Consider the following 27,034-nt stretch of genomic DNA (forward strand, 5'->3'; position numbering starts at 1 on the left):
CTAATGGCAGATCTCAAAGGAGCTCTTACACCAAATCCGTAATCCCCACTGGCTCAGGAAAGTAAAAGCATTTGGCTGAACGACGCACGCTCACAACAGCCCACGAAAGTGAGCGCGCCACACGTATTTAAAAAAGTTAAATGTCAAAATCTCCCGCCAAAAACCATAGACAGTCTACTTATTAAAAAAGGTTTTTGAATTTATTTTTAAATAGCAGCTAACCTTTATGTGGAGTGCAGCGTTTCATAATTTGTGGGTGTTATAGTATGTTGTAGTGAAAGTGGTGTGACGCAACGTTACGGTCGGAGCAGACATGACGGAAATCGGTTTTGGAACGCAGTGTCTTACTGTCATCGGTGAGTTTGTTATTTTATGTAATTTTATGGTCAAAGGTATTATAATAAGACACGTGTAATTAAATACAATTACTCATTTACGATTTTAGGAGTAATTAAACGTTAATTATAAACTTATGTAATTAGATTAAATACACATTATTAGTGCGTGCTTGTGTTTTTTTAATACATTTTTCGAGTTTAAAATTTCAAGGAGCAAATTGTTGTTATATAAAGTACATATGTATAAATTTAAATAAAAAACCAACAAACTCTATTCATTCAAATCGGTTAAATAGTTTGGGAGCTACGATAGCTCAGAAAGACTTACGCATTAAGATACACACGTCAAAATTAAAACACCCCTCTATAAAAATATTGCCTCCTTTATTCGTATGTTGTAATTTCGAACTATATTTTGTTATTATTTATATGTAGGTATATTGTACATGCTCCAGTGCCAAAGATACCAAGGGAACCGTTCCTATTCATATATTCAATCGAATTCCCGCCATTTACATGTGGGCTCACATTGTTACCAATTGGCGTAGAATCGAATCGAATCGAGTTATTTTTTATAGACTTCTCTGGAATTCTTTTTTAAATTTTTACTGTCAGGTGTTATTAATATTCACGACAAAAAAAATAGTATTTTGATCCATTACAGTCCGGATGTGCTCACAATATTGTAATTAAAAGTATTTCCTGTTTACTCTTCATCGAAATCCGGTGACAGGAACCCTGCGCCTACTTAATCTTTCTGGTTTAGGCCATTGGTTCACTGGTAGAGAATGCCTCGATGCTTTAAGTCGAAGCAGGAGCTGGGTTTTAAATATTTTAGGTAAATATACCCGTCTCGCTAACGGAAGCGGCTCCTAAAACTAGTGCGATAAAGACAAGGCGAAAAATCCTGCGTAAAAATCTAAAAAAATCGAGGTTTCGTACTCGACTGTTTACTCCTCCAAAACTTAACCAATCCTAACCAAACTTGGAAATCTAAATGATTATAAAATTATCTGTGTCGAACCGTTTTGCTTTTTTTAGCTAATTGATATCATTATTATGGCATAGTCAATTAGGCCTCTTTGGCCATTTTTGAAGGGCTCTAGCGCCTTAAAAACAAATATCAACAAAAGCAAAACGGTCCGTCACAGATATTGACAATATTAATCTGTGTTAAAAAAAAAACATTGCTCTAGCATCAAAACCCACGGAGGAAACAGTCGAGTACGTTTGTATGGAGAAATGACCACTCCTGTTGGCTCTTAAGCCCGCCATTTGTACTATAATGTATTGTGCAATAAAGATAAAATCAACAAATAAATAAATAATTTATTTTGAAATTACACGATTCTGAGAAAAATACAGTAGGCAGACATCAGGCCTAATAACATATACAGTATGTGTCTGACCATGGGGCTTTAATTCCAGGACTTGATTTTACTCGCTAAACTGAGCTAATTTTACTATGGGACCAACCCTAAAATCGGGGAAAAAAAATTGACTTTTCCATAGAAAACGTGTCCCCGTTTTCTGATCAGCCAAAATGTATGAAAAAGTAAAAAAAAAATCGGGATTTCGGGGTTGGTGCCATAATAAAAGTAGCTCAGTTTAGCGAGTAGAATCGAGCCCTGGATTTAAAGCCCGATGGTCAGTAACACCATGTATGCTCTACCAACCCCTACGTTACAGCTACAGCCTACTCAGTTTAAAAAAATACTACGCCCCTAATAATAATAATACGAACTGTATGATATCGGAAAAAACAGATATTTCTCTTGCTAAGTTTATGACAATTGTCACAAGAAACACTACAATTGTCACGAAATTCCGACATATAACTCATTACCTGTCAAGAATTATCTACAATTCTTCTAAATCTTTGACAATTGTCAGAAACTTCGCAAGAGAAATATCTGTTTTTATCCGATATAATAAAGTTTTTTTAAATAATACAATGATGGTGGCAAACAGGAATACGGCCCGCCCGATGGTAAGTGGTAATCGTAGCCCATGGATGCCTGTGACGTCAGCAACAGTGATTTTACAATTCGTCGCACCTGTCACCGATGTGAAATTCGGGCCTGTTAATACTATTTCATCTAAACCAATAAACAACCCACGTAACCCGTAAGCATTAAACTATGTTACGCGTTATTAGGTAACGTATTACCAATTATCACAAAAAGTTTGACGTTCATCATCAATGGTACACTCGCGTGCAATGTTGGTGATACCTAGTGACGCGGACAAAAATCGTACGCAATATGATTTTTTGTTCATCTCACCAGATATGTGTTAACTTTTTTGAAATATGTATTATTTAAATTATTTTCATTCTATAGCAGAACCGAGGTTTGAATCCACGATTTTAAAACTTCCCCATATACAACAGAGTGAAGTTTTTTTTAATGAATATGTAAGCAAAAGCGATATGCCTAGCGATCTACCTTCTTATAGAAGGGTGCAGTTACGTTTAGTTTAAGGATTTATTTATTTTTCTCAACGGTATTGGCGGTGTAAAATTGTTAGAATGATCAAAAGAGGTTTGGCGCAGGAGTACTGGCCGCATTTTGTATTCTGTAATTTCATATCAAATCGTATTTAAAAATTCTATGTTTGGCTCATGGTCGACTCTAGGACTGTTGATACCACTAAAATCCTTTATAACCTCTCAAAACTAAGAATTAGTAAACGTAAGAGACGGTAGCGACCACATACCACTGCGGTATCCGCTTGTCGTGCGCTAGTTAGCCACCGTCAATGTAAAAAAAATATCTTTATGTGTAAACGAGATTCGCACACGCGCCAACGCATCCCGCTGATTTTTACGATATCGCCTACAACGGCCGTTGAACCCATGTTTTCTTTGAAAATCAATTTAAATTTAGAATTTTTGGGAACTTGAAAAGTGAGAACCTTTATATTTTATTGTAAGTCAAATCTCCATTACCTTGTGTGAGTGTACATGCGCGCACGCATCACCTCGCTCTGATTTATGTTGTCGCGACGGCCGTTGAACCAGCCTTTCTTGCGGGAAGCGATCATGTTTACGTTAGAGAGTGAAGCACATTGTGTTGTCCAATCACACTCGTGCGCACACTTAAGATAAATTAAAAAAAGGTCAATTTGTATGAAAATTTACAAAGCGTCAAAAATGTGGGAGGTCGAAGTGAGTAGCAGCTAAAGGAGGTTGTTTGATAATTCATATTTATGTTATTCCATTGACTTAATATTAATCTGTAATTATGTTCACGTCAATACGAGTATCAATAATATTGAGTGCGAGCGAGGGTCAGGTACCGATATTGATATCAGTTAGTATCAATTATGTATTATTAGCTAGTTACTCAATAATTTAATGTTGTTAAGTGGTGTGTGTTGTAACTTGTAAGTTGCATTTGTTTATTGTACGCTTAACTCATTCGAGTGTACACATCGCAAAGTTAAGCCAAGTAGGCAGACATCAGGCAAGTTTTTTTCGCTGTATGGGTGGGATATATTTTTTCAGTACTTGAGACTCAAAAAAATAGGAAAAACGATTACTTGTGAAAGATATACCTGGGTTTATTCACTTTTAAAGTTTTGCCCACTGAACTGATCTTTTTCTGAATTGTTTTTCACAAACTTACATGGTTCATAGCTGTTCATTATTTTAAATATAAATAGGTACAAACGCGTTACTGTTTACAGCATTATTTCTATGTATAACCTATGAAGGCAATTAATGAGTGAATACTGAAATCAATTTATTATTTTGAAAAGTCTGGATACACCTCTAACCCTCAGAGACATGATCTATTTACAAAGTGTAGCTCTGAAACTGAATAGAATCAATAAAAGCCCACTTAGCTCCGACCTTTGGAGCCTTCCCTTGGAAATCAGTTTAGTTCCGTCGGCGGCCATATTGGATCCCGTAATTACGTTTTGTATGGTGCCTGATCTTTATTATCGCGTAGAGTATAAGTAATTAAGTATGGAACAGACAGTAGACATTCACTGCGTTATAATGCAAGTTAAATATTTACGGGGACTCGTCGATACCCTACCGCATGTCTCGTTGCTGATATCTTTTAATAAGAATAGAATAGTTTTAGATAGTTGTATACTTGTTTGAACTTGGCTTTGTAATTATTAATTACCCTCTCCTTTGTATTGTATTCGTGTAAACATGCATTTCTCAGAAAGTGATTACTTCTTGTAATCTTTTGAGAAATAAACGTCTTAAACCTAAAGCTAAAAAAAAGAAGTATAAAGGTTTCATTTCATAGTGCGTTTTGAAACGCTTTCCATCTTTTCTTTCTTGCTTCCATTGTCTAGGCGCGGCGCACTGCGAGCGGTTGTGTTTTGTTTTTAAAGGGCTTTGTCAAGTACAACGGCGGCGATAAACTTTCTTTCGTTGGCGACGATGATGTTTTGTTTTTATAACAATTATAACCACTTGTAACTTATAGTTTAGTTAGTTAAAGATATAACCATGGACATTGTAGACAAGTTAAATTGTGCTGAAGGACTGACGTGTTTTAACAAACATAGCTAATTATTACTTTACTTCCTAGTTCTTACTAATACAATAAATGCGAAATGCGAAAGTAATGATGTCTGTTTAGTATGTCTGTAACCACTTCACGCTCAAACCGCTGAACCGATTCAGATGAAATTTGCTATGGTGATAATTAGTTTAAGGCCCAAGGAATGACATAGGATAGTTTTTTAACAAGCATCGTCATCCTTCCGCAATTGAAGAAGGTAATATTTGAAGATTTTTTTTTGATATACTTATAAAGTTCAATTTGAAGATCGGAGTAACCCGATTCCTCAATCTTGACGACGTAGCAAAAAAAGGGTTTACCATAACGGTCATGCACTTTTTTATAAAAGTACCTATTATTTACACATTCTCCCCGCTCCAAGTAACACCACGTTTTTGTCGCACGCGGTGAAACTTAATTGTAATTAAACATCAGGTTTCTAAGAGAAAAATCCGAGGACCATTGTGACTAGCAATAGTTGTCACTGTTAGGTAACTGGTTGACATCTCACAGTCACAGGTAACGAACGGTCGCACGGAGTTTGTCTGGGGATTTAGATTGTGGTATTCACACAAATCGGTGGGTATATCACGCTTTCTGATCGTAGATTTATGATGTCTGGGAAATTTTGTGTTTTTCTAAATATTTTTTCGGATAATGTAGACTTTATAATAAGATTCGTTCAAGATTTAGACGACTTTACGGTTACGAAGCAGGAGGTCCCGGGTTCGAGTCCTGGTAAGGGCATTAATTAGCGTGTTTATCACATATATTTGCTCCTGAGTTATGGATGTTTATATATAACTATATATTCTAATACCTATCGTTCTCTAGTATCCACAACACAAGCCTTATTGTGCTTACTGTGGGGTCGATCTGTGTAAAATCATCCTATATATAACCTTTATTTATTTATTCTTTGACACATTGAGGTTTAAAACGCAATGGCAAAATTATACTATTCCGGTTTTGACAATATTAGAAACTAAAAAAAGCAAAAGAAATAAATCAAGGCAAATTGAAAAGTTTATACGTAGGATGGCGATGGCGGAAACATCGCAAAAACAAATAAACCAATATGGTACTTTAACATATAAGGTTACACTGGCGAAACTTGGTACACACTACTTTCCATAGACAACAAACCTTTCGAGAGAGAAACTAGAGAACAAGGTTAGGACAACAAACGCTGACAGACAAACGCACGTAACTCACTTAATTGTGGATTAGCTATCGCGGGGCACGTGGTGGCAGAATAGCTTAAGGTCCATTTAGCCAACTGACATATTACTCCTCCATTTCCTAAAGATAATCGTCAGGATATAATCGCAAAAAATAAACTGTAGGTATACCTAAGTAATCTGACGTCATAAGATAAAAATTCTACTTAATTGGTCTTTATACAACCAAATGCTTTATTTAGTCCAAATGGCCATTGCAATTCTGACAATGGAGAGAAAATACATTTATTACATAATTTACGTGATTCGTGAACTAACCTGGGTTTTTTATTTAGTCCCTAATTAGTACGTAAAATATTCTTATTTCATTAATAAGTATGTTATTGATATTTAAATCCTAAATATGGAAACGGTATTAGGTAGAGTAGAGCTCAAATTGGACCACCGGAACTGTATACTTCCCTCCCTTTTTCGGGTATAGAAATTGATCGTTATCTGCCTCTATCGCTCTTACAAAATTCACAGAGAGGAAATATAACGAAAGTTCGATTTTAGATTTTTAGGCCCTCAGCTTAGTTTAGTTTAGTTAGTTAGTAGTCAGTTGGTTTAGTTTAGTTTGGCTTGTTATTGTGTTGTGTACCAATTATCTTTTAAATTTGACGATGCGTGTTGCGGATGACATATGTGAAAGTATACATTTTATTTTGACGAAACCTGAGGTAGATGAGCTATCTATATGGTGACGAAGCCTGCGCTGTGGATCTGAAGGTACCTATACTGGTATTATTATGTTTTAAAACCAAATTATACTTTCTATCGTAGGAGTCATTTGGTGATTTTCTTTTGTTACACTTGGATAAAATTTGGCAGGTTTGAAGAGCTCTTCATTCTGGGTGGAATAAATACGAAATCCCAAATTCGGACAAAAAAGTAATATTCCATTGAGTTACGAAAATTTTGTAACTCAATGGAAGATTTTTGGACATATCTACGGTGAAATTCCGCTAATCATGTATAGAATATAGAACTTTATCTATCCACCAATTTTATTCGAAAACTGACGAATAATAAATCGACAACAATATAAAGATCGACCCATTTATACCATCATCGATGTCGCTTACACCATTCTTCCCTCCAAGTAGCTACGCTTTCGAGGCCCGTGCTTCTCAGCATAATGCTTACCACTTAAGAGATTTAGCATTGCTCACCCATATTACGTTGTTTACGGCTTTTTGACGACTATTATTATGACAGGTACCGTAAAATGGGGTGAGTTGGGTGAAATTTGACTTTCAAACCTCGATAAAATTTTATATTTACATGTGAAAACTGAATGGTGTATATAATAAGTAGAGGTGCAACGGATAGCTGTTTGGCTGGATACAGGATATTCGGTCTGACTATCGGCCGAATATCCGGTATCCGGCCGCCGAATATTCGGTTAGCGGAATTATACCAACATTTCGGTTTTCCAGGTGCGCATTCTGCAGGTTTGATCTGTTTCCTAGTGAACGTTCGCGCGGACACATTTCTAGGTTCGAAATGAGTGCGCGTGCAAGTCAGTGGAATGTTTAAATTGTTTTAAAATAGTAAACAAGTACGATTATGACTCGTGTCTGTTACTTTAATTCAATTTGTTTACTCCAAAATCAAGCAATAGAACTATCCGGTATCCGGCCGGATAGTAGGTCAATATCCGGTATCCGGTCGGATAGTAATATAATGGCCGGATAGGCCGGATACCGGATAGTAATCGAATATCCGGTGCATCTCTAATAATAAGTGGTTCGGATGTTTGTATTTTATTTTGGGTAGTTCCATTTCTTAACTTTGACGATAAAGAGGTGTGCCTCGTATTTGGGGTGAGAGGGTTTTTCATACAAAGGTGATTTTGGAAGATTGTAGGATCGATTTTTTTTTATTATGCGTATTACTATAGCCCCATTTTAAATTAGAATACATTATTTTTGTAGCTGTAGCCTTAAAATCCCTTCTCACCCCCCCTCAAACCTTCTCTCCCCATTCATAACCCAACTCTCCCCGCGAAACCTACTCACCCCGTTTTACGGTAGTTACTGTTTACAACGGTTAAGCTTTGATGTTGGATAGTGATAGTGCACCTGAATATTTTAAGACCACAGGCGGTTTTCTGTGTTTAAGACCTAAGATTACATTTTGCTTTACCCATAGTTGATTTATTTTTGCAATACCTATAGAAAGTTAGTGAACTTGTCTTCTACCTTACAGCACAGATCGAGACAGCTCCGAAAAGGAGATTGATTCAAATGTTATTTGTTATGGTTTTGATGTGACCTTGATGATCGTCTTGGATCGTCGCATCTCACGCAAGACTTTTACTTACAATCAGCATTATAGTGAGCGATCTCCAAGGTCGTATCAAAATAAATTGAAAATCGTAACAAAATATCAAATCAGAATCGAGCTCTTCGTCAGAATGGCTGCCTCCTCAATAAATATATTTAAGACCACGACTGCACTTCACAGCTCTTGCATGTAACTTGCACACGCAACGCTGCCCAAAATGCATAAAGCCGGTTCAACGGTCATCAAACTTTAGCGGCTATTCTCAAAACTTACCCGACAGCTCGCTATACGTCGTCCAAAATAAGTTTGGGCTCTTTGGAAACGCAAATGTTATAAAGACAGATAAGGACAAACGATTATCAAGGGCCTGTAAGACTTGAGAGACGTTTATGAATTACGTCCGACCGCAGACAATGCTTATAAGAGTTATAAGAAGTCTCAACGGTTTGATTTCTTCAACCAAAACGTCAATTTTGACCAGTGTCAAAAGATACGAGTACCGATCTGTCAGTACAGATCGGTATCGTACTGCTGCAGCGCGCTGTGACTTCTTATAAGTATGGTTCGAATCGAGCCGTAAAATACAATCAAAATTTTACGTAAAATGAGATAATTTCATAAGAAACAAATTAGTATCACGCTAATCTTTACGAAAAGTAAAGGAATTTCTGTCTCCGCTTAACCTAATTTAACCTACGCGCAATTTAATATTAAAATTATATCCCCCGTATAATAATTAATAAAGGATAGGAGCCTAGTTAAACATCACATTTTACAACATTTGGTCAGTGAATTTAGGACGCAGCAGAGCTCAGCAGGGGTGAGCCATTTTGACGTCACTTATATCAAGTGTAGATATTAATATAGATACACCTTAGATGGAAATATTAAAATAAAACGTTATTAATTATAATTAAACTAAAATGACAATGCCTTATGTACAAATAAACTTTAATAGTAGCATATGGATGGATATAAATATTATTTGAAGAGGTTTACTAAAAAAGCTTGCTATAAAATTCATTTGTTTTAATGGCGACGTAAAGATCGTAGCGGAAAGGCAGCCTAAATAAAATAATTTCTTTAGTTATTAAATTACACCACATATACCATCGAATGACAAGGCATGTCCATGTTGTGCAAACTCTGAAAACAGCTCACCCCCGCCGAGCTCTTATAATTAGGCTGGCAACATTAATCGCGCCATAAACGTGTGCACACGTCCTAAGTGGCCAGTACCTACATTGTAAGTTATCTCTGGGAACAAGCAATCGCCTGAGTATTATACCTTGGTTACAAGTGTAACGACAGTTCTCAGGGTAACCAGTGTAAGGTGATCTATTAAGGGCCACTTGCACCATCTCACTAACCCGGGGTTACGCGGTTAAACCGTTAACTCAGTGTCAAATTGTCCTGGTAAGCATGGTAACTCCAGATTTAACTGGTTAACACCGGATTAGAAACAAGGTCCTAAACAAAAGGCCCTAGGTGATCTAACTTCTACCGCGAAAAACATATAAATCAACATTTTGTTCTCTTCATCTTTCTTACGAATACCTATGAAAGAGTGCGAAATTTTTATCTCTCGGTACCTACTTAAACTAGTTTGTGAATGAAGTTAGAAAGAATTTAAAGGCTTATTAAGGCTTAAAGGTCTAAATTTTATGTAAAGAACCCAACTCAAAAAAATTACCAAGTCCTTCTTTGCTATATTTTCTACAGAAGACTGTCAATTCAAAAAGCACAGAACGTAACACAAAGTTTAGTAGTAGATTGTAATGATGTTATTCATAAACGTGCAGAACGTGCTACAATTATATTAGCTACTAATCGACTTTTCTATATATTTATAAGAAAGAGATAAATCGTAAATTAGGTACCTATTTAATTTAGGCTTGTAAAGTTTTATGACCAAGGGGGGGTAAAAACGTCTGGTCTTAAAGCTAGGGACTCCGTGAGCTAAAAAGTCTCCACCTACCAACATTATCAGTAACACATTGCTCACACAACTCGTAATTGCATGATGAAATTTATATTCCTGAGCTGATCTCGGTAAGCGTTCGGAACAGCACTTAAGATATTATCGCAAATAAAATAAGACTAAGCGAAATGAGCGGGAATTATGTTTTAAACTTTTAAAGCAGTATTTCGTGGGTCGAAACACCAGCGTAATTGGAGGCAGTGAACTTTAACGAAAAATCGAAATAAAAAATACGACAGGGGATAAAAAAGTGATGTTAGGGTTCCGCTTTTTGCCCGAATACGGCGATGTGGTTATGATTTATAAAAATACATATGTAGTTACATATTTTATTTAAATTTAAGGAGAAAGAATAAATACATTCGGGTCGGCGTTAAGATATAAGTATATAACATTCTTACGGTAGGTAGGTGAGTACTGCCCGATTCGAACTTTAAAATACGTCAATTAATAGATCTAGAAACGATATGGATTAGATGTGTCAGTGTCAAAAGTGACATTTTGGATTGAAGAAACGACACATTTGACACTGACATTTAATCCATATCGTTTCTAGATCTATTAACAGACGTATCTTACAGTTCGCATCGGGCCGCTGACGTTATGCGCCTCGCTAGGGCGTGTAAACAAAAGGAAGGAATGGAATAATTGGCTACTTTCCTACTAGTCAAATCAGCTTCTTTTTTAGAACTGTCAAAACGATTTCCTAATATGGAATTTATATGAAAACTTGTGTAATGATGTCACAGTCAACTCACCTACTTATTATACTTCCATCCGATTTATTAATTGTAAATTATGTTTAAAAATAACTGCTATCTATGTTTTTGTAATAATTATCTGGTGGTTTATTTCGTGCACAGTGTGAAATAATTTATGTTAAGTATAGGAAAGTACCCAATTTGGACACTCTTGGTAAGATTTGGTACCTCAGTCGGGTGAGAGCGATTCTACTGGTGTTCGAAAAGGTCACAAGTTCGGATCTTGCCCGAGCGATAAATAAATGCCTTTATCAGGGTTCAAACCCGGGACCTCCTGCAACTTCCGACTAGGCCAGGAAGCCGTCAAATCACTCCACAATAATCTAAATAGTTTTCTCAAAAATGGACGGCAAAGTCGACTTTGCCATTTAAAAAATAGGTCGCGAAGCGCGGAGTTTATGGTCACACAAAAATTAAAAAGTTAAAAACTTTAATTAAAAAGTTAAAAAATTGCAGTCTCGATTTTAGGACTGCAATGTTGCATACAAATTCCATTATTTGTCGAGTTCCAAACTTTTTAAAAGTTGAAATGGCCGTATCAAATGAAGGCACAGGCCCATTAAGCAGCCAAACAGATGATTAGTACCGCGACTATTTAGCTGTCTCAAATAGGTTGGCGTATTTTCGGCAGAAAAATACACTTCTATTTTTTTATTAAAAAAATAAAAAGGCGGCAAGGGCTTTGTTCTGTGAAAATATATACGTAAGAATGTTGCTTTTGTAAAATATTTCTATGATATTTATATTTCTTGCACCATTTTTGAGAAAAGCACTATATATGACTCGGCTGGAAGGCTACTTGCTGGCTTCGGATTCAATTAAACGGACTCCCAAGGTCGTCCGTTTAAAACGAATCCTCAGCCTGCAAGTAGCTACTTCCGAGCCTCGACAATAATGTACTATTACATAACGATGGAACCTAATTAATAAGGATACCAACAAAAACAGACCTACATTCTCGGACCTTTACATAACTCTTCTTTTCGCTTTGTCATAATCGTGTAAAAAGCTTTAGGTACCGCAAAATTTTAACCGCATCTAATTCAAGAAACCCCAACTTACATAACTGCTTACCTACTAGTAACAATAACATAAGTTACCTCATACAGGCTAATGTAATTCAGCGGTTGTCACAGCAAGTGTGTCACATTAGTCACATTACGGTTGTGACTCCGGTTGTGACACTGTGACATCCGTCGGTGCATCCTTCATTGTGTAATTTGTTTACAAACTTCCAACCTATATCCTGGTGTGAAAAGTATAAAACCATATCTTTTCACATCGGGATATGGGTGGGAGGTTTGTAAAGCTATTTACAAAGTTCAGACTATGTAAAAGCGACAATCGTGGTCATGACAAAATGTGAACTTTGACCCCCACTGACTTTGACTATTTAATATGCTGTACCCCTAGTGTAAATTTCATTCAATAGCGTGATTTGACGTACGCGTTTGCGTTAAATTTCATTTTGTATGGGATTTTGAGGTTCCAAAACTTCGCGCTTGGCGCGATGTACAAAATCCCATACAAAAATAGACAACGCAAACGCGAACGCTTGTCACGCTATCGGAAGAAATTTACACTAGGGGTTCTGAACTTAACAAATGTGTAAAATGTGTTAAAATGTGAAGTCGTCGTGCCGTGAAATAATTGAAAAACTAATATAAGTATTGCCAAAATGAAGTGCGCGGTTAAGGGTACCTCGCACGTTGAGATCTTTTATTCTGTGGTTTGGTTTAACCTTGGTGTCCGCCGGACACGTGATTGGCCAAACTCATATTAATTTAGTTCACAAAATCGTATCGTTAATAACTTATATGTCATATTAGTTGACTCGGAAGCTCCATAGATAAAAGTATGTATGTAATTGCTATATAAAGTCTTAATTCAAACATTCAAATCGACGAGTAGAAAAAAATGTATATGATACGCTCTTACGGCTCTACAAAATAAGAGTGTTTGAAATATTTTATGTGTATTGCATGTCCATGATATTCTTGCATGTAACTGCACTAGTTAAGTAATAAATATGAAATATGAATTACCAGAGCTCCCATTATCAATTGTAAAGACTTCACTTAAGAAATGGAGCTGTATCTCGTGAAAATGTTGCAATTTTCGTCCAAGTCACATGGGATTATCCACTTGCACAATATAGTGGTAACAAGACAATATTTATGCTCTGTAAGGAAACAATAACAACTTGTCTTATCACGAACAGTAAGATTGCTAAGTTGGAAAACTTAACAACATATTACACAATACGCCTTATTTGGCAACGAGCAAGCTTCATGGCGGGACTTAGATGAAAACTGAAACTATTGCAGTGTTTACTGTGACCACGCTGTGGCTTATGGAGCAAACTTATTTTTGTGTTGAAATAAGTTTAAGTTTTTTTTTAAAGTGAGTCTCTTATGTTTTAAACTGCAAAATTTGTAGTGCATAAGCACCATTGATCTACTGAATATATTTAAATTCTACTAATATTATTAATGTGAAAGTTGTCATGTTTAGATTTTTGTTGTTGTTCAATTGATCACTCACGCTGACCGGGCCGTGCCCGGGTCGAGGCGTCCGACATGTCATTTTTAGGGTTCCGTACCCAAAGGGTAAAACGGGACCCTATTACTAAGACTTCGCTGTCCGTCCGTCCGTCTGTCACCAGGCTGTATCTCACGAACCGTGATAGCTAGACAGTTGAAATTTTCACAGATGATGTATTTCTGTTGCCGCTATAACAACAAATACTAAAAACAGAATAAAATAAAGATTTAAATGGGGCTCCCATACAACAAACGTGATTTTTGACCAAAGTTAAGCAACGTCGGGAGGGGTCAGTACTTGGATGGGTGACCGTTTTCTTTTTGCTTTTTTTTGCTTTTTTTTTTTTAATTATGGTACGGAACCCTTCGTGCGCGAGTCCGACTCGCACTTGCCCGGTTTTTTTCTATGATGGCTGGTCGGTGATCACGCGGTGCTTTCCATAGAAAACGAAGCGCCGGAAGCTCCGGCCCGGCCCCGGTCCGGTCTAGCATGAGACAACCTTTACGCAAAAACGGTAGAACAGATTTCATGGATTGGAATAAAACAGTATACTTTGGCACAGTTATACTTATAGTTTATAACCTGGAATAACAACAAACAATACGTTAATCTTGAATTTCAGCTTAGAACGAATTGAAATAGGGGTCGAAAGTTTGTACAAGAGCTACTGCCTTATTCGAACTTGAAGATATTCACAAGAGACGACACGTACTAGATCCATTCTAGTTTAGACATCAACAAGTTCTTTTTTGCAGCGCAATTCGGGCAACCAATGTCACTTTACGTTAGATAGAGTAAGATATCTATTAGATGTGAATTGGAACTCTATGTCATATCCTGTGGAAATCGTTCAAGAGTATCTCCAGAATCGCGCAAATGTCAAATTTGACAGGTTAGATCTTAAACATATCGTTATCGTATCTTGGTGATGTCTAAAAGATATCTATTTCGAAATCCGAATCGGGCCCTAGTACTAGATTTAGAGGGATCGAATACATTTAACGACTTTTATTAGTTACCTACCCGATCTAAATCGTAGGCGTGTTACAAGTACAGTCAGCAGCAGAAGTTGCTAAGCGGGCGAGGAGTTCAAAATCACCTTGACACGCTCTTATTCTCCTAACAATAAAGTCGTGTCAACATCATTTTGAACACCAGGCCCGCTTAGCAAATACTGCTGCTGACTGTACACAGTAAACACTTCTCGTATACCACGTGAAGCACAAGGTCGTAATACATAAAACCGTGCAAAAAACGTGACGTCACACAGTCAAATTCGAACCATGACATCTAAATGGATCTGACCGCAATCGGCTGACTCATTGACCGGCAAACGTCCGAGTGAAAGCGATGTGATGTCACTCTTGCGCAACGGAGAATGTCAGCTGTTCGCGTTTGTTACTGACTCTTCGATGTTCCTTTGATTATTATTTGTATTGGATTGTGTTTAAAGGTCAGGTCGGGTCGTTGTATACATGATTAAATAACAATAAGGGTCAAAAAAGTCACCCGGGAATACTTCTCCAAATATATATAAGTATCTCTACAGTTCGAGTTAAATAGTTATTTACGATACAAGTGCGTAAAAGAGGAAATTCGAAACGAGTGGAGATAAATTAAAACACGACCGAAGGGAGTGTTTTAAATAGACACGAGTTGCGAATTACCTATTCGCACGTGTATCGTACAACGTTTTACAGTACATATGGCCCTTTAAACCTTTGAAATCGCACGAAAAGTGCTATTTTACGCACTGCGGTGCGGGAAAATAGGACCATATGTACTGTAAAAGTATTTACAACCTACTCTACATACAGAGACATATCTCATTATGGATAGCTATTAGAGAATGATAGATAATTTTGACCTGTAGTCTGAACTGTCTGATATGCTACTTCTGTTGCTGACTGTACTTACACTCAGCCCGTATAATTTTTTTATGTAAGTATTTATGTATGAAAGTAGAGTAGTAGTATTTTAAGCGTATTACAGAACTTCTAGTTAATACTCCATTGGCAAACTGTATCTAGTTCAAATATGTAGGCTAACCGGGCTAATTATTATTGATTCTGATGAAATTACATTCCTTTTTAGGGTCCAGTACTGACTCAAATAGTAGTTTATGTGACTGTTTCATAATGAAAGGCATTAAAATACGAGTATGGGTTTATGAAACGAGTTGAAAGCGAGTGCGTACACTCTACGCACATATTATAAGTTGCGGTCACCATATCCACCAACAAAGAAGTGATTATAAGTATTTAGTATAATAATTACACCAAAACAAGATTTATGTCACAAGAATTGCAAGAAAAGTAAAACCTACCCACAAATCATTAAGAAAATACACCGGAAGGAAGAGTATCCACTTAACATTCGACAGACAGGCTTAACCCTGAGGTAATCCCATCTTCACATCAGCCCCAAGCCTAAAAGAGTTCATTGCTATTCTCAAACCAATCAAAACAATGTGATTAATGATTACCAACACTGAATCAGTAATGAGCCGTTTTCCAATGCTCACTGACACTGAAGTGTATGGTAATGGCGTATTTTCCGAACCGATCTGGGTCACTTAGCATTATGCAACGCGTATTCGTATTCGGCGAAGCGGGAAAGAATTAGAACGTCGTTATTGACATAAGTGGTAGATTTTGGGTTAGGGTGCATAATTTGTTGACGGTATTCTTATTTTCATGGCCATGAGAGAATTTTCGTTTTATTTAAGCTTTAATGGAACTCACAATGATTACTTATTTAAATATTTTAAGATTTGAACCGGTTTTCGCGGTGTTCGGTAAAAAGGAATTTAAATTCAGCCATTTACTGGTCTCGAGTGTTGAGAACGAAGTTATCGATAAAACATCATCGAGTTTCATTCCTTATCCGTCTTGACCCGTACAAGACCAAAAACAAGTGACTGTAATTGTGTGCGATAAAAGTTTGTATCGAAAATTTGTGTCATGTCATCATATGTTTTTTTTCTTTTTTCCCAATATCATGTAATGTGTCGTATAACAATAATAAATTTCCAATAAATGGTTATCTAAAGTTTCGATTGCACATAACATAACATGGACTCAATCAAATATTTTAGAGCGCGCAGAGAATTTGAGTAGGTTAATCAGAAAACAACCAAAAAAAGTTTAAAACAATTGACATACAATTCCGCATCCGATAACAAAAGTTGTAAATAACTGGAAAGCACGTAATAATTGTAAGAGTGAGTCAACAGTGAGAGCGATGCGCGAGTTACACAACACCGGACCTTGCTATTACTTCACTTAGGAATGTTGTTGTTTTGCTCTTTTTGTTTCATTGAGGATTTAAAAAATTGTTCGAGATCGACCCTTGGGGCCTACATTTTCAAATTTAAAAAAACGATGTAGGATTGTATGTAGGTAACATTGATGTACCAAATAGATATATAAGTACCAAACGTTTGGATTGTAGGTACTTATATAACGGATTTAAACCTTCTCCGTTCCGTTGCAGGTTAAAATATCATTTTACTTTCTTTGGCTGTTTATGTTCACAACGTAAAAAACACTTTGGGTATCATATACCTATTAGGAAGCGTGTGGGACGCAGCATGACTTGGGGTTTCTAATTTCGGCAAACGATCTCCCGATAAGGAAAGATTTCTCTCAGAGGATCCTTTATGGGTATGATGTCGAAAAAGTCTATGGGCTGTTGAAATTGAGATGAGTCATTGGTAAAAAAGACAAAGAAGTTAAAAGTCATTGATTACGCAAATCCTATGAAAATTATGGTTATTAGATGGACATTGCTGTTGATGGATAAGCCTTAAGTAAATATTGTGCATAAGTTAATACATCCTGTATAACAGTGGCGGTACTTCCATACAAGCCCAAAAGCCGGGCTTGCCTTAGTTGCCTTACCGAAATTACGTACCTAGTGATAAGATCAATAATCAATATAGATTATTTTTAAACCGCGCGCCAAATGAACCCGTACGTATTATTACATTCAAGCCACAGCGCGCGGACCGCGGCGCCAGCGTGTTGCAAAATTTTGCCGTGGCGCCTCCTCCGCGCGAAAGAAATCAGGCGTAGGATGAATATCTGCTGAGAATTCAGCTATCCTGCTCGCTCTCGTCGGATTGCGGTTGCAAGCCGACGAGTGCGAGCTTGCTTTTTCGTCCCGCTCTAGGCGGTCTAAGCCTACAAACGCCATAGAACGATGTAACTATTTGTTGGTATGTATAGCAATTTTATAAGGCGATTTAAGCCGAGCTTTTGGTGTGAAGTTAGCTGCATAAGTTCACACGGGCACGCGTTTACTTCAAGTGTATTATTATTTAGTCGAGTCGAAAGTAACGTAACGAAAGGTCAATTCATTTAAGTGAATTTGAATTAAGTAGTGAATGTGGATTTGTTCGTTTGTTGTGACGTTTATAAGTGTTAACAATGGATGAAGTTGTTCCTTGTGACGGTATGAGATGCGTCCACGTATTACTCAATGAAAGCAAGGTAAAATCGTTAAACTTTGTAGAAAAACGGGATATATATCATTTCCGCGCCAAAACCAACACCCGACTTGTGTATTCTCAGATAAGTCAGTCGCATTAAGAGAAAATTTTGTACCGTTTACAAAACACAAGGATTGTTGGTTTACTCCAATTAAGGCGTAATTAGAGTGACAGAGAAAGAAGCATGCAATTTGCAAATTTCAGTGTATGCGGTAGGCCCTCTGATCATCATCATCATATCAGCCAGAGGACGTCCACTGCTGGACATAGGCATCCCCCAAAGAGTGCCACAATGACCGGTCTTGCGCCTCCCGCGACCTTCACCAGCCCACCAGGGTCATCAGTCCACCTTGTGGGCCCTCTGATATGTTTGTAAAATTCTATCTAGTAGTTATGGTAGTACCTAGTATGCCCTGTGCTGTGCGCTATGATAGCTCGCCGCGATACGCTAGCAAATTCATTTGAGTCCAAAGAGTGAGATTGGACATTTATTACGAAAACATATCTTTCGGCTTGCCTTACTCCGAAACCCTAGGCACGCCACTGCTGTATAACTGCTTGTTGCAGCTGGGTGTACGTGTGTACTGTACTTAACGCAAATACCCTAATAGCATTTTCTTGTAGGGATTTTGTTGGGCCTTTGTTTACGTATTAGTTGGGCAACCGTTATATTTGGCCGTACGATTTGCTGGAGGGCCCTCGACAAAGGCCCTCCCGAAGATTCCCAACAGAGGGCCATAAGAGTAATTTTATCGTTGGGCCTATTTAAATAAATCATACAATTATTCAACGGTGGTGGTTTTGGTTGGGCCGTGGTTGGGCCTATACACATTTGTTTGATGGTTGGTTAATTGTTACATTTGGCCGTACGATTTGCTGGAGGGCCCTCGACAAAGGCCCTCCCGAAGATTCCCAACAGAGGGCCATTAGAGTAATTTTTTCGTTGGGCCTATTTAAATAAATCATACAATTATTCAACGGTGGTGGTTTTGGTTGGGCCGTGGTTGGGCCTATACACATTTGTTTGATGGTTGGTTAATTGTTACATTTGGCCGTATGGCTTGCTCTAGGGCCAACTGCAAAAAAATAAAAAAGGGCAATTTTTTCGTTGTGCTTCTGTTTGCAAATTCAACAATTACCCAACGGCAAGTCAGGTAGGTCGGTAGGTAGTCGTGCACCAGGTTGAAGGCCCAACACAGCTTGTCTCACAAAGGGCCAACATTGTAACTTTAACGTTGGGCCTTGTGTAGGATTCTTACAATACTACCGTAGGTAAATAGTTGTGTAATTTATAGTGTGCCTACAGTCTAATTATGTAATGGGCTTTTGTTTACGAGTCCTACAGGTTACCCTACGTTAAGTAAGTGGTTGTGTAATACGACGTTGGGCCTTTGCTGATAAATATTACAATTACACTACGGTAGGCATTGGTTGTATCCACATGAAGGCCCTAGGCAGCAGTTGTTGATAATCTTCTCTGTATCGTTCCAATTTTAGTATATGTACTGCCGAAGCAAGTACACTTACTATACACTCTAATTTGTATATATACTAACCGCACTTCGAAACTTCGTAAGCGAGATTTATGTTTTTTGAGATTTAAATTGAGAAAATGATGGTAAAATACAATTTTCTAAATTTATGTATACATTTTATAGTTATAGCTATTAGATTTATAAGTTACTTTTAAAAAATATTGTGATTTTATCCGGAATAATCGAGAAAATAACTATAACATCGATGTTTGGAGACAGTAACGCCATCTAGTGACGCCACAAGCAAACTCAACTGGTATTGTTGGGCATCAGTACCACAGCCAATGTTGGTAAATGCGATATTTGTGCTCACTGGGCCAACGAATGTTATCGTTGTTTAGCCACCGGTACCAAAATACACAAAGGCCCATTGTTAGGCGTCAGTGCCACAGCCAATGTTGGTAAATACGATATTTGTCATCATTGGGCCATCGGATGATATCTTTGACTAGCCAACGTTACCAAAATACACAAAGGCCCATTGTTTGGCATCCGTGCCACAGCCAATGTTGGTAAATGCGGTATTCGTCACCATTGGGCCAACGAATGTTATCGTTGATTAGCCAACGTGACCAAAATAAACAAAGGCCCATTGTTGGGCATCAGTGCCACAGCCAATGTTGGTAAATGCGATATTTGTCATCATTGGGCCATCGGATGATACCGTTGATTAGCCAACGTTACCAAAATAAACAAAGGCCCATTGTTGGGCATCAGTGCCGCAAACAATGTTGGTAAATGCGATATTTGTCATCATTGGGCCATCGGATGATATCGTTGATTAGCCAACGTTACCAAAATACACAAAGACCCATTGTTGGGCATCAATGCTACAGTCAATGTTGGTAAATGCGATATTTGTCGTCATTGGGCCATCGGATGATATCGTTGATTAGCCAATGTTACCAAAATACACAAAAGCCCATTGTTGGGCATCCGTGCCACAGCCAATGTTGGTAAATGCGGTATTCGTCACCATTGGGCCAACGAATGTTATCGTTGATTAGCCAACGTTACCAAAATAATCAAAGGCCCATTGTTGGGCATCAGTGCCACAGCCAATGTTGGTAAATGCAATATTTGTCGTCATTGGGCCATCGAATGATATCGTTGATTAGCCAACGTTACCAAAATAAACAAAGGCCCATTGTTGGGCATCAGTGCCACAGCCAATGTTGGTAAATGCGATATTTGTCATCATTGGGCCATCGGATGATATCGATGATTAGCCAACGTTACCAAAATACACAAAGGCCCATTGTTGGGCATCAATGCTACAGTCAATGTTGGTAAATGCGATATTTGTCGTCATTGGGCCATCGGATGATATCGTTGATTAGCCAACGTTACCAAAATAAACAAAGGCCCGTTGTTGGGCATCAATGCTACAGCCAATGTTGGTAAATGCGATATTTGTCGTCATTGGGCCATCGGATGATATCGTTGATTAGCCAACGTTACCAAAATAAACAAAGGCCCATTGTTGGGCATCAGTGCCACAGCCAATGTTGGTAAATGCGATTTTTGTCATCATTGGGCCATCGGATGATATCGTTGATTAGCCAACGTTACCAAAATACACAAAGGCCCATTGTTGGGCATCAGTGCCACAGCCAATGTTGGTAAATGTGATATTTGTCATCATTGGGCCATCGGATGATATCGTTGATTAGCCAACGTTACCAAAATACACAAAGGTCCATTGTTGGGCATCAGTGCCACAGCCAATGTTGGTAAATGCGATATTTGTCATCATTGGGCCATCGGATGATATCGTTGACTAGCCAACGTTACCAAAATACACAAAGGCCCATTGTTGGGCATCCATGCCACAGCCAATGTTGGTAAATGCGGTATTCGTCACCATTGGGCCAACGAATGTTATCGTTGTTTAGCGAACGGTAGCAAAATACACAAAGGCCCATTTTTGGGCATCACTGCCACTGCCAATGTTGGTAAATGCGATATATGTCATCATTGGGCCAACGAATATTATCGTTGTTTAGCCAACGGTACCAAAATACACAAAGGCCCATTGTTGGGCATCTGTGCCACAGCGAATGTTGGTAAATGCGATGGTGGGCCAATACAAAATTAATGTTGGCTACGGAACGAACCTCATCCCAACGTTTTCCCTACCGTTGGCACCGTCGGCCCCAACGAAAATGCTACTAGGGTAATGTGAATCTGAATGTTGTCTTTGATTTATTAAAGTCCACCACAGACTTTAGAATGTAATAAATTTTTGGCCTTTGTTCTTTGAGGTCTTGAACCTTCAAATGATGTAAGGTGCAGTAACAATTTCCACTCCGGAAAATTTTGACTAAATTTCCCACAGTTGAAATTGTCCCCCTACACCTTGTTAATCTTTTTTTTTTCAAGACGACTAAAGAGTATATTTCTGTTGTTTCAGGTTTCCTAAATGTTATAGCCCACATAAGATGCCAGTATCCAGCTCTTCACCCGGGTAGGTATGCATCAATGCTTCGTTTTACATAATAATCCGGCATATATGTCAATATAAATCGTACAGGTAATCGCTAATTACGTACCGTATCTGTAACATACGCGGTACAGATATTGGGCCAACATAAGCCAACAAAGGGAACACATCTATGCATCGGATCGAGATAGCAATCTCGCTTGTTTTGTAAAAAAGTGTATGTAATAAACTAACAATCCCTTAATGCGGAACGATGTCCCTTAGATGGACTTACTTTGCCCCAACATGTTTAACGAGCAACAATGTGCCCAATAACCTATACGCTCTAGCTCTGAAACGAAATCTATTAAATTGTATCTACCCTGGAACTTTTAGAGCCCCTGCCAGCCCCTGGCTTATCGGAAACTACTGATGGCAAAATTATGATCCCCACAGGCTGGTATAACGTCAACGTTCTAATAATGTGAAGTAAAGTAATTAACACTGATATTAATGTCAAAGCGAGATAAGATCTTTGGAAGATGATGTATGATCAAACATGCTGTGTTTAGGCTGTAATTTCTAATCCATCTCTCTTGTTGCTAAAATAAGGATACCTTACTAAATGTGTCTATTTCAGACCCAGATTTTTTTTTCCCTGTATTGCCCTTACTTTTACTGTACGAATTTTTACTTTGCACTGCGTACATAAGGGGTCATCCATTAATTACGTCACACCAATTTCTAGGTTTTTTGACCCCTTCCGCTTCCTTGTTACACTTGGTCACATTTGGCAAAACCCTCCCCCCCCCCTAGTGTGACGTCACATTTTTTCTACGAAATCGCCAAATCGAATTAAGTAAGTACCTAAGTATTATTAATATTTTATCAAAATATTTTTGACGATATAAATATTAGTAATTTTATAACCCAAAACTGCTTAGGAAAGAAAATTAAACGATTAAAAACTATTTTCGTTTTAAAAACTTGTTATTTAAATGTACAGCGAACTAAATAATTTAAATAAATTATCGGTTACTGATGAAGTTAAAGTGACGTCACAAAGTTTGTGTCTCCCCCCTCCCCCATGTCACAATATGTCACATTTTCTTGACCCCCTCCCTCCCCCTAAACGTGTGACGTAATTAATGGATGACCCCTAAACAACTGTATAATTAATTGAATAATTTTGTCACTTAACCCTGTTTTATTTTATTATGGGATTTAATCTGTTTATTTAGGTGAGCTTTAAAATTTAATATTTAAACCTACAAAATCCTTATCTACGGCTCCATAACTATTTTCTTTTCCAGTGTCGTTCGCGCAGACCCCGGCTGAATGGCACAATCCGCACCAGCCCAGAAACCCACCCTGGCAGTTCTCAACACCAAGAAAAAGGTCCCCCGACTCCATGCAAATATACTACAACACACAAACTACACACAACCATGGCCCCTTTGGTAACGCACCAAATTTTCAACCAAACTACCAAAGTTACCACAACCAAGGCCCTCAGAATTACCAAAGCAGAAGTTCGATTGACCTTATTAATTCAGAAACCAGAGACAACCCGAGCGATCCACGTTTGCTCTCTGATTCTGCTTTCACTAGGATATCAGAGACTTTAGGTGCCATAAACACAGTAGGCCATTACCTCGTTGACATGGTCAATGAGGAAGAGAAAGACGAAAGCGATCCCAATCTGAAACAACTTCCACAAGCCTTGTACACCATAAGCAAGAATGTCTTAGGGAGGAACGTTACAGACAAAATAGCTCCTATAGTTAAAAAGGCGCTACCGAGAGTCCTGCCTGATGCACCAATAACTAAAATAGCTACAGGAGATACGCAGGACTCAAAATCCTGTACGACGCCTGAAGGAGAAGCAGGAATATGCGAGGACTTGAGCAACTGTCCTCAACTACTTCTAAACTTAATTAGTCTTCGTGAATCCCTCTGCTTCAAAGACCTATTTGTGCCTGGAGTCTGCTGTCCTAAAAACGCTATAGTGACCTCAACGCCAGCAGTCGAAAAACCTGTGGTAGCGACAACTAGTAAGCCGACTTATCTAGTCCCAGTGACTACTCCTCGGCCTTCCAAACCGACGACGACTAAGAGGCCATCGGCCGTGCTTGTGTTGACGACGAAACGGCCACGGCCTGCGACGACGCACAGGCCTTCGAGCGTGACGACTGCTAGACCACCTTCGACTACGTTCGCAACAGTACCACCACCTGTTATCGCTAACTTCTCAAATATTGTTGATATAAGCGGTAAGTTACATTTCATTAAATTTTGGATTTTACAATTGGTTATAGTTTATAGTCTAACAAAAAAGAGTAGAAATTAAAAAATGGCAATACTGTGGTGTCGTCCTGTTTTCTTATATAGATTGATTTGAAAGAGACGACACTATACATAGTATTGCCATTTTTTATTTCTATTTAGGTACTCTTTTTGTTAGACTATAAGCATCTAAGAACATCGCAATCTACTGTCAATAATTAATAAATCACTGATAAACTACTTTAACAATCTTCTCGCAATCCAGCAAAGTTCAATTATATACCTTCCTAACCGCAACACAACGTCCATTCCAGAGTGCGGGCAACGCGAAGACGAAGGCGGCCGCATAGTGGGCGGCACGGAGTCTGCGCCCGGTGCTTGGCCGTGGATGGTCGCCATCTACCTTCACGGGAATAAGAGGAGAGAGTTCTGGTGCGGGGGCACTTTGGTGGGCACGAGGCATGTGCTTACAGCTGCTCATTGCACCAGGGACTCTAAGCAAAGACCGTAAGTGCCATCCTCTATATGTGTTACTATCAGGTAACTTCAATTTAACCACAATTGACTGACGCCACTCAGCGTTTTCATGGTGACAAACGGTTTTGATGCAACCAACCTCAACTAGTATATACCTATCTCAACTAGTATAATCGCAGTCAGGAGGTTATGCGTGAGTGGTCGGAAGATTCCTACACACACTAAAAAGCCACAGAAAGTTGTGCCGTACTCTGGACAGCAACTATAATTTTGCCATCAAACTAACATGACTGGTATAAAAGTGCCAATTTCATTTTCAGATTCCCACCACGTCAATTCAGCGTGCGTCTGGGAGACGTGGACCTGTCCCGAGATGATGAGCCATCCAGGCCAGCGACTCTTCGTGTGGTAGCTGTGAAGGCTCACGAGCAGTTCTCTAGAGTGGGATACTACAATGATATTGCTGTGCTGGTTCTCGGTGGTATGTTCATGATGTAACTCAACGTCAGTTCAGCGTGCGCCTGGGAGATGTGGATCTGTCCCGAGAGGAAGAGTCGTCCAGGCTAACGACTAATAAATCATAAATTCTTTGATAAAATGAATGAATTAATGAATGATAAAATGCCTTTCCGATCCTTTGTCGTGGGTCAGCAAATGATCTCAAAGATTTGTAATTAATTACGCATTAATCATACTCTTCCTCGTTAAGTTTTTCCAGTAAGCCAAGGGCGATAAATATTTTTGGACATTATCACTGCTCACTCTTGAGACATGAGACATCCAGTTGCCAGTTTTCGTCATTTGACTGAACAAAGATGTTCAGATATTTTTAAATACGCATACATTACACATACATTGTAGTTTTGATTACATGATTAGGTACTGCGAATCATATAAATTCTCATTTCCAGAAAACGTCCAAAAATCGAAATACGTGATTCCCATCTGCCTGCCCACGGCCGACCTATACCGACATCAATTCGATGGTTCAGTGGCAACCGTCGTCGGTTGGGGCACCACTCGCTACGGCGGGACAGAAAGTTCGAGACAGCTAGAGGCGAAGCTTCCTGTGTGGAGGAATGAAGATTGCGACAAGGCCTACTTCCAGCCAATCACTGAGGCGTTCTTGTGCGCTGGGTATGCGAGAGGCGGCGTTGATGCGTGTCAGGTGAGTTCTGATTTTAAAATATCCGTCAGTCTCAGTTCGATTCAGTAGCAGTCATCAGTTGGGGCACCACTCGCTATGACAGGACTGCAAGTTAAAGCTGCCAGTAGGGAGGAATGAGAACTGCGACATGGCGTACTTCTAACCCATCATTGAGGCGTTCTTGTGCGCTGGGTATGCGATTAGCGGCGTTGATGGGTGTCAGGTTAGTTCTTATTTCAAAATATCCGTCAGTTCAACTTAGTGGCAACAGTCTTCGATTGGAGTATCACTCGCTATAGCTGAATAGAGACGCCTGGCCTAGTGTCCCATCAAGTCCCCTGTAGTAGACCGCTGCAATTTCCAAGTTTGACCTGATATGCGCATTACATTAAAATTAATATCTACACTGAGGTGATTTCTGTTTTCTTTTTAATGTGAATAAATGTTTTTTTTATTTATATTTATATCTCTTTTATCCATTCCAGGGTGACTCAGGTGGCCCGCTGATGCTGCAAGTGAACGGGCGCTGGACGCAGATAGGCGTCGTGTCGTTCGGCAACAAGTGCGGCGAGCCGGGGTACCCTGGGGTCTACACTCGGCTCACGCATTACGCGGGCTGGTTAAACCAGCATCTAGTTTAAGCTGGACCTGGGCTGATTCCTTTCAAATGTCCAGCTAAGGCAGCTAACTATTTCGCGGACCTATACGACAGATGAGACGTTTTGTGAAACCCTTTCAGGTGTCCCTCGCCAGAGCTTTCGTGGCTTAAAAAGACTGTGTAATATGATCAATCCCAAGTTTATTTAGTCTTTCTTCACCCTATGAGTAGTTCAACGGCATCGCAATGATCTTAAAAGGTATTAGTAAACATCGGACCCCTTTTATTCCATATTTTTGCCTTGTATTCTGCATGAGGTGGTATTTAGGCGTAAACTAAACATAAATAAAGATTAGGTAAAGGTAAACGCCTACCTCCTAAGTAATGTATCATAATGGTAAGTGAACTCGTCTTC

At 38.7% G+C, this 27,034-nt stretch overlaps 1 protein-coding gene across 2 annotated transcripts; it reads left to right on the forward strand.

Moving 5' to 3' along the window:
• On the forward strand, positions 1–26,662 carry LOC134669031 (proclotting enzyme-like). Of its 2 annotated transcripts, none has more exons than XM_063526556.1 (7): positions 1–356; positions 22,103–22,156; positions 23,425–24,384; positions 24,712–24,904; positions 25,195–25,355; positions 25,786–26,042; positions 26,507–26,662. In XM_063526556.1, the coding sequence occupies exons 1-7, from the start codon at positions 314–316 to the stop codon at positions 26,660–26,662; spliced, it is 1,824 nt and encodes a 607-aa protein (XP_063382626.1). In that variant the 5' UTR covers positions 1–313. The 2 variants fall into 2 exon arrangements, with proteins under 2 accessions (XP_063382626.1, XP_063382635.1); XM_063526565.1 differs by having other exon boundaries at positions 302–356; positions 22,103–22,160.
• The last annotated feature ends 372 nt before the right edge of the window (positions 26,663–27,034 follow it).

Source organism: Cydia fagiglandana, chromosome 1 (genome assembly GCF_963556715.1).
Source record: "Cydia fagiglandana chromosome 1, ilCydFagi1.1, whole genome shotgun sequence".
Classification (NCBI taxonomy): Eukaryota; Metazoa; Arthropoda; class Insecta; order Lepidoptera; family Tortricidae; genus Cydia; species Cydia fagiglandana.

Bases quoted from the DNA above. Each gene is read 5' to 3' on its own strand.
- LOC134669031 (XM_063526556.1), top strand. From the start codon at position 314: ATGACGGAAATCGGTTTTGGAACGCAGTGTCTTACTGTCATCG. The intron at 24,385-24,711 runs GTAAGTTACATT...CGTCCATTCCAG, and splicing joins AAATATTGTTGATATAAGCG to AGTGCGGGCAACGCGAAGAC. The intron at 26,043-26,506 runs GTGAGTTCTGAT...TATCCATTCCAG, and splicing joins GCGGCGTTGATGCGTGTCAG to GGTGACTCAGGTGGCCCGCT.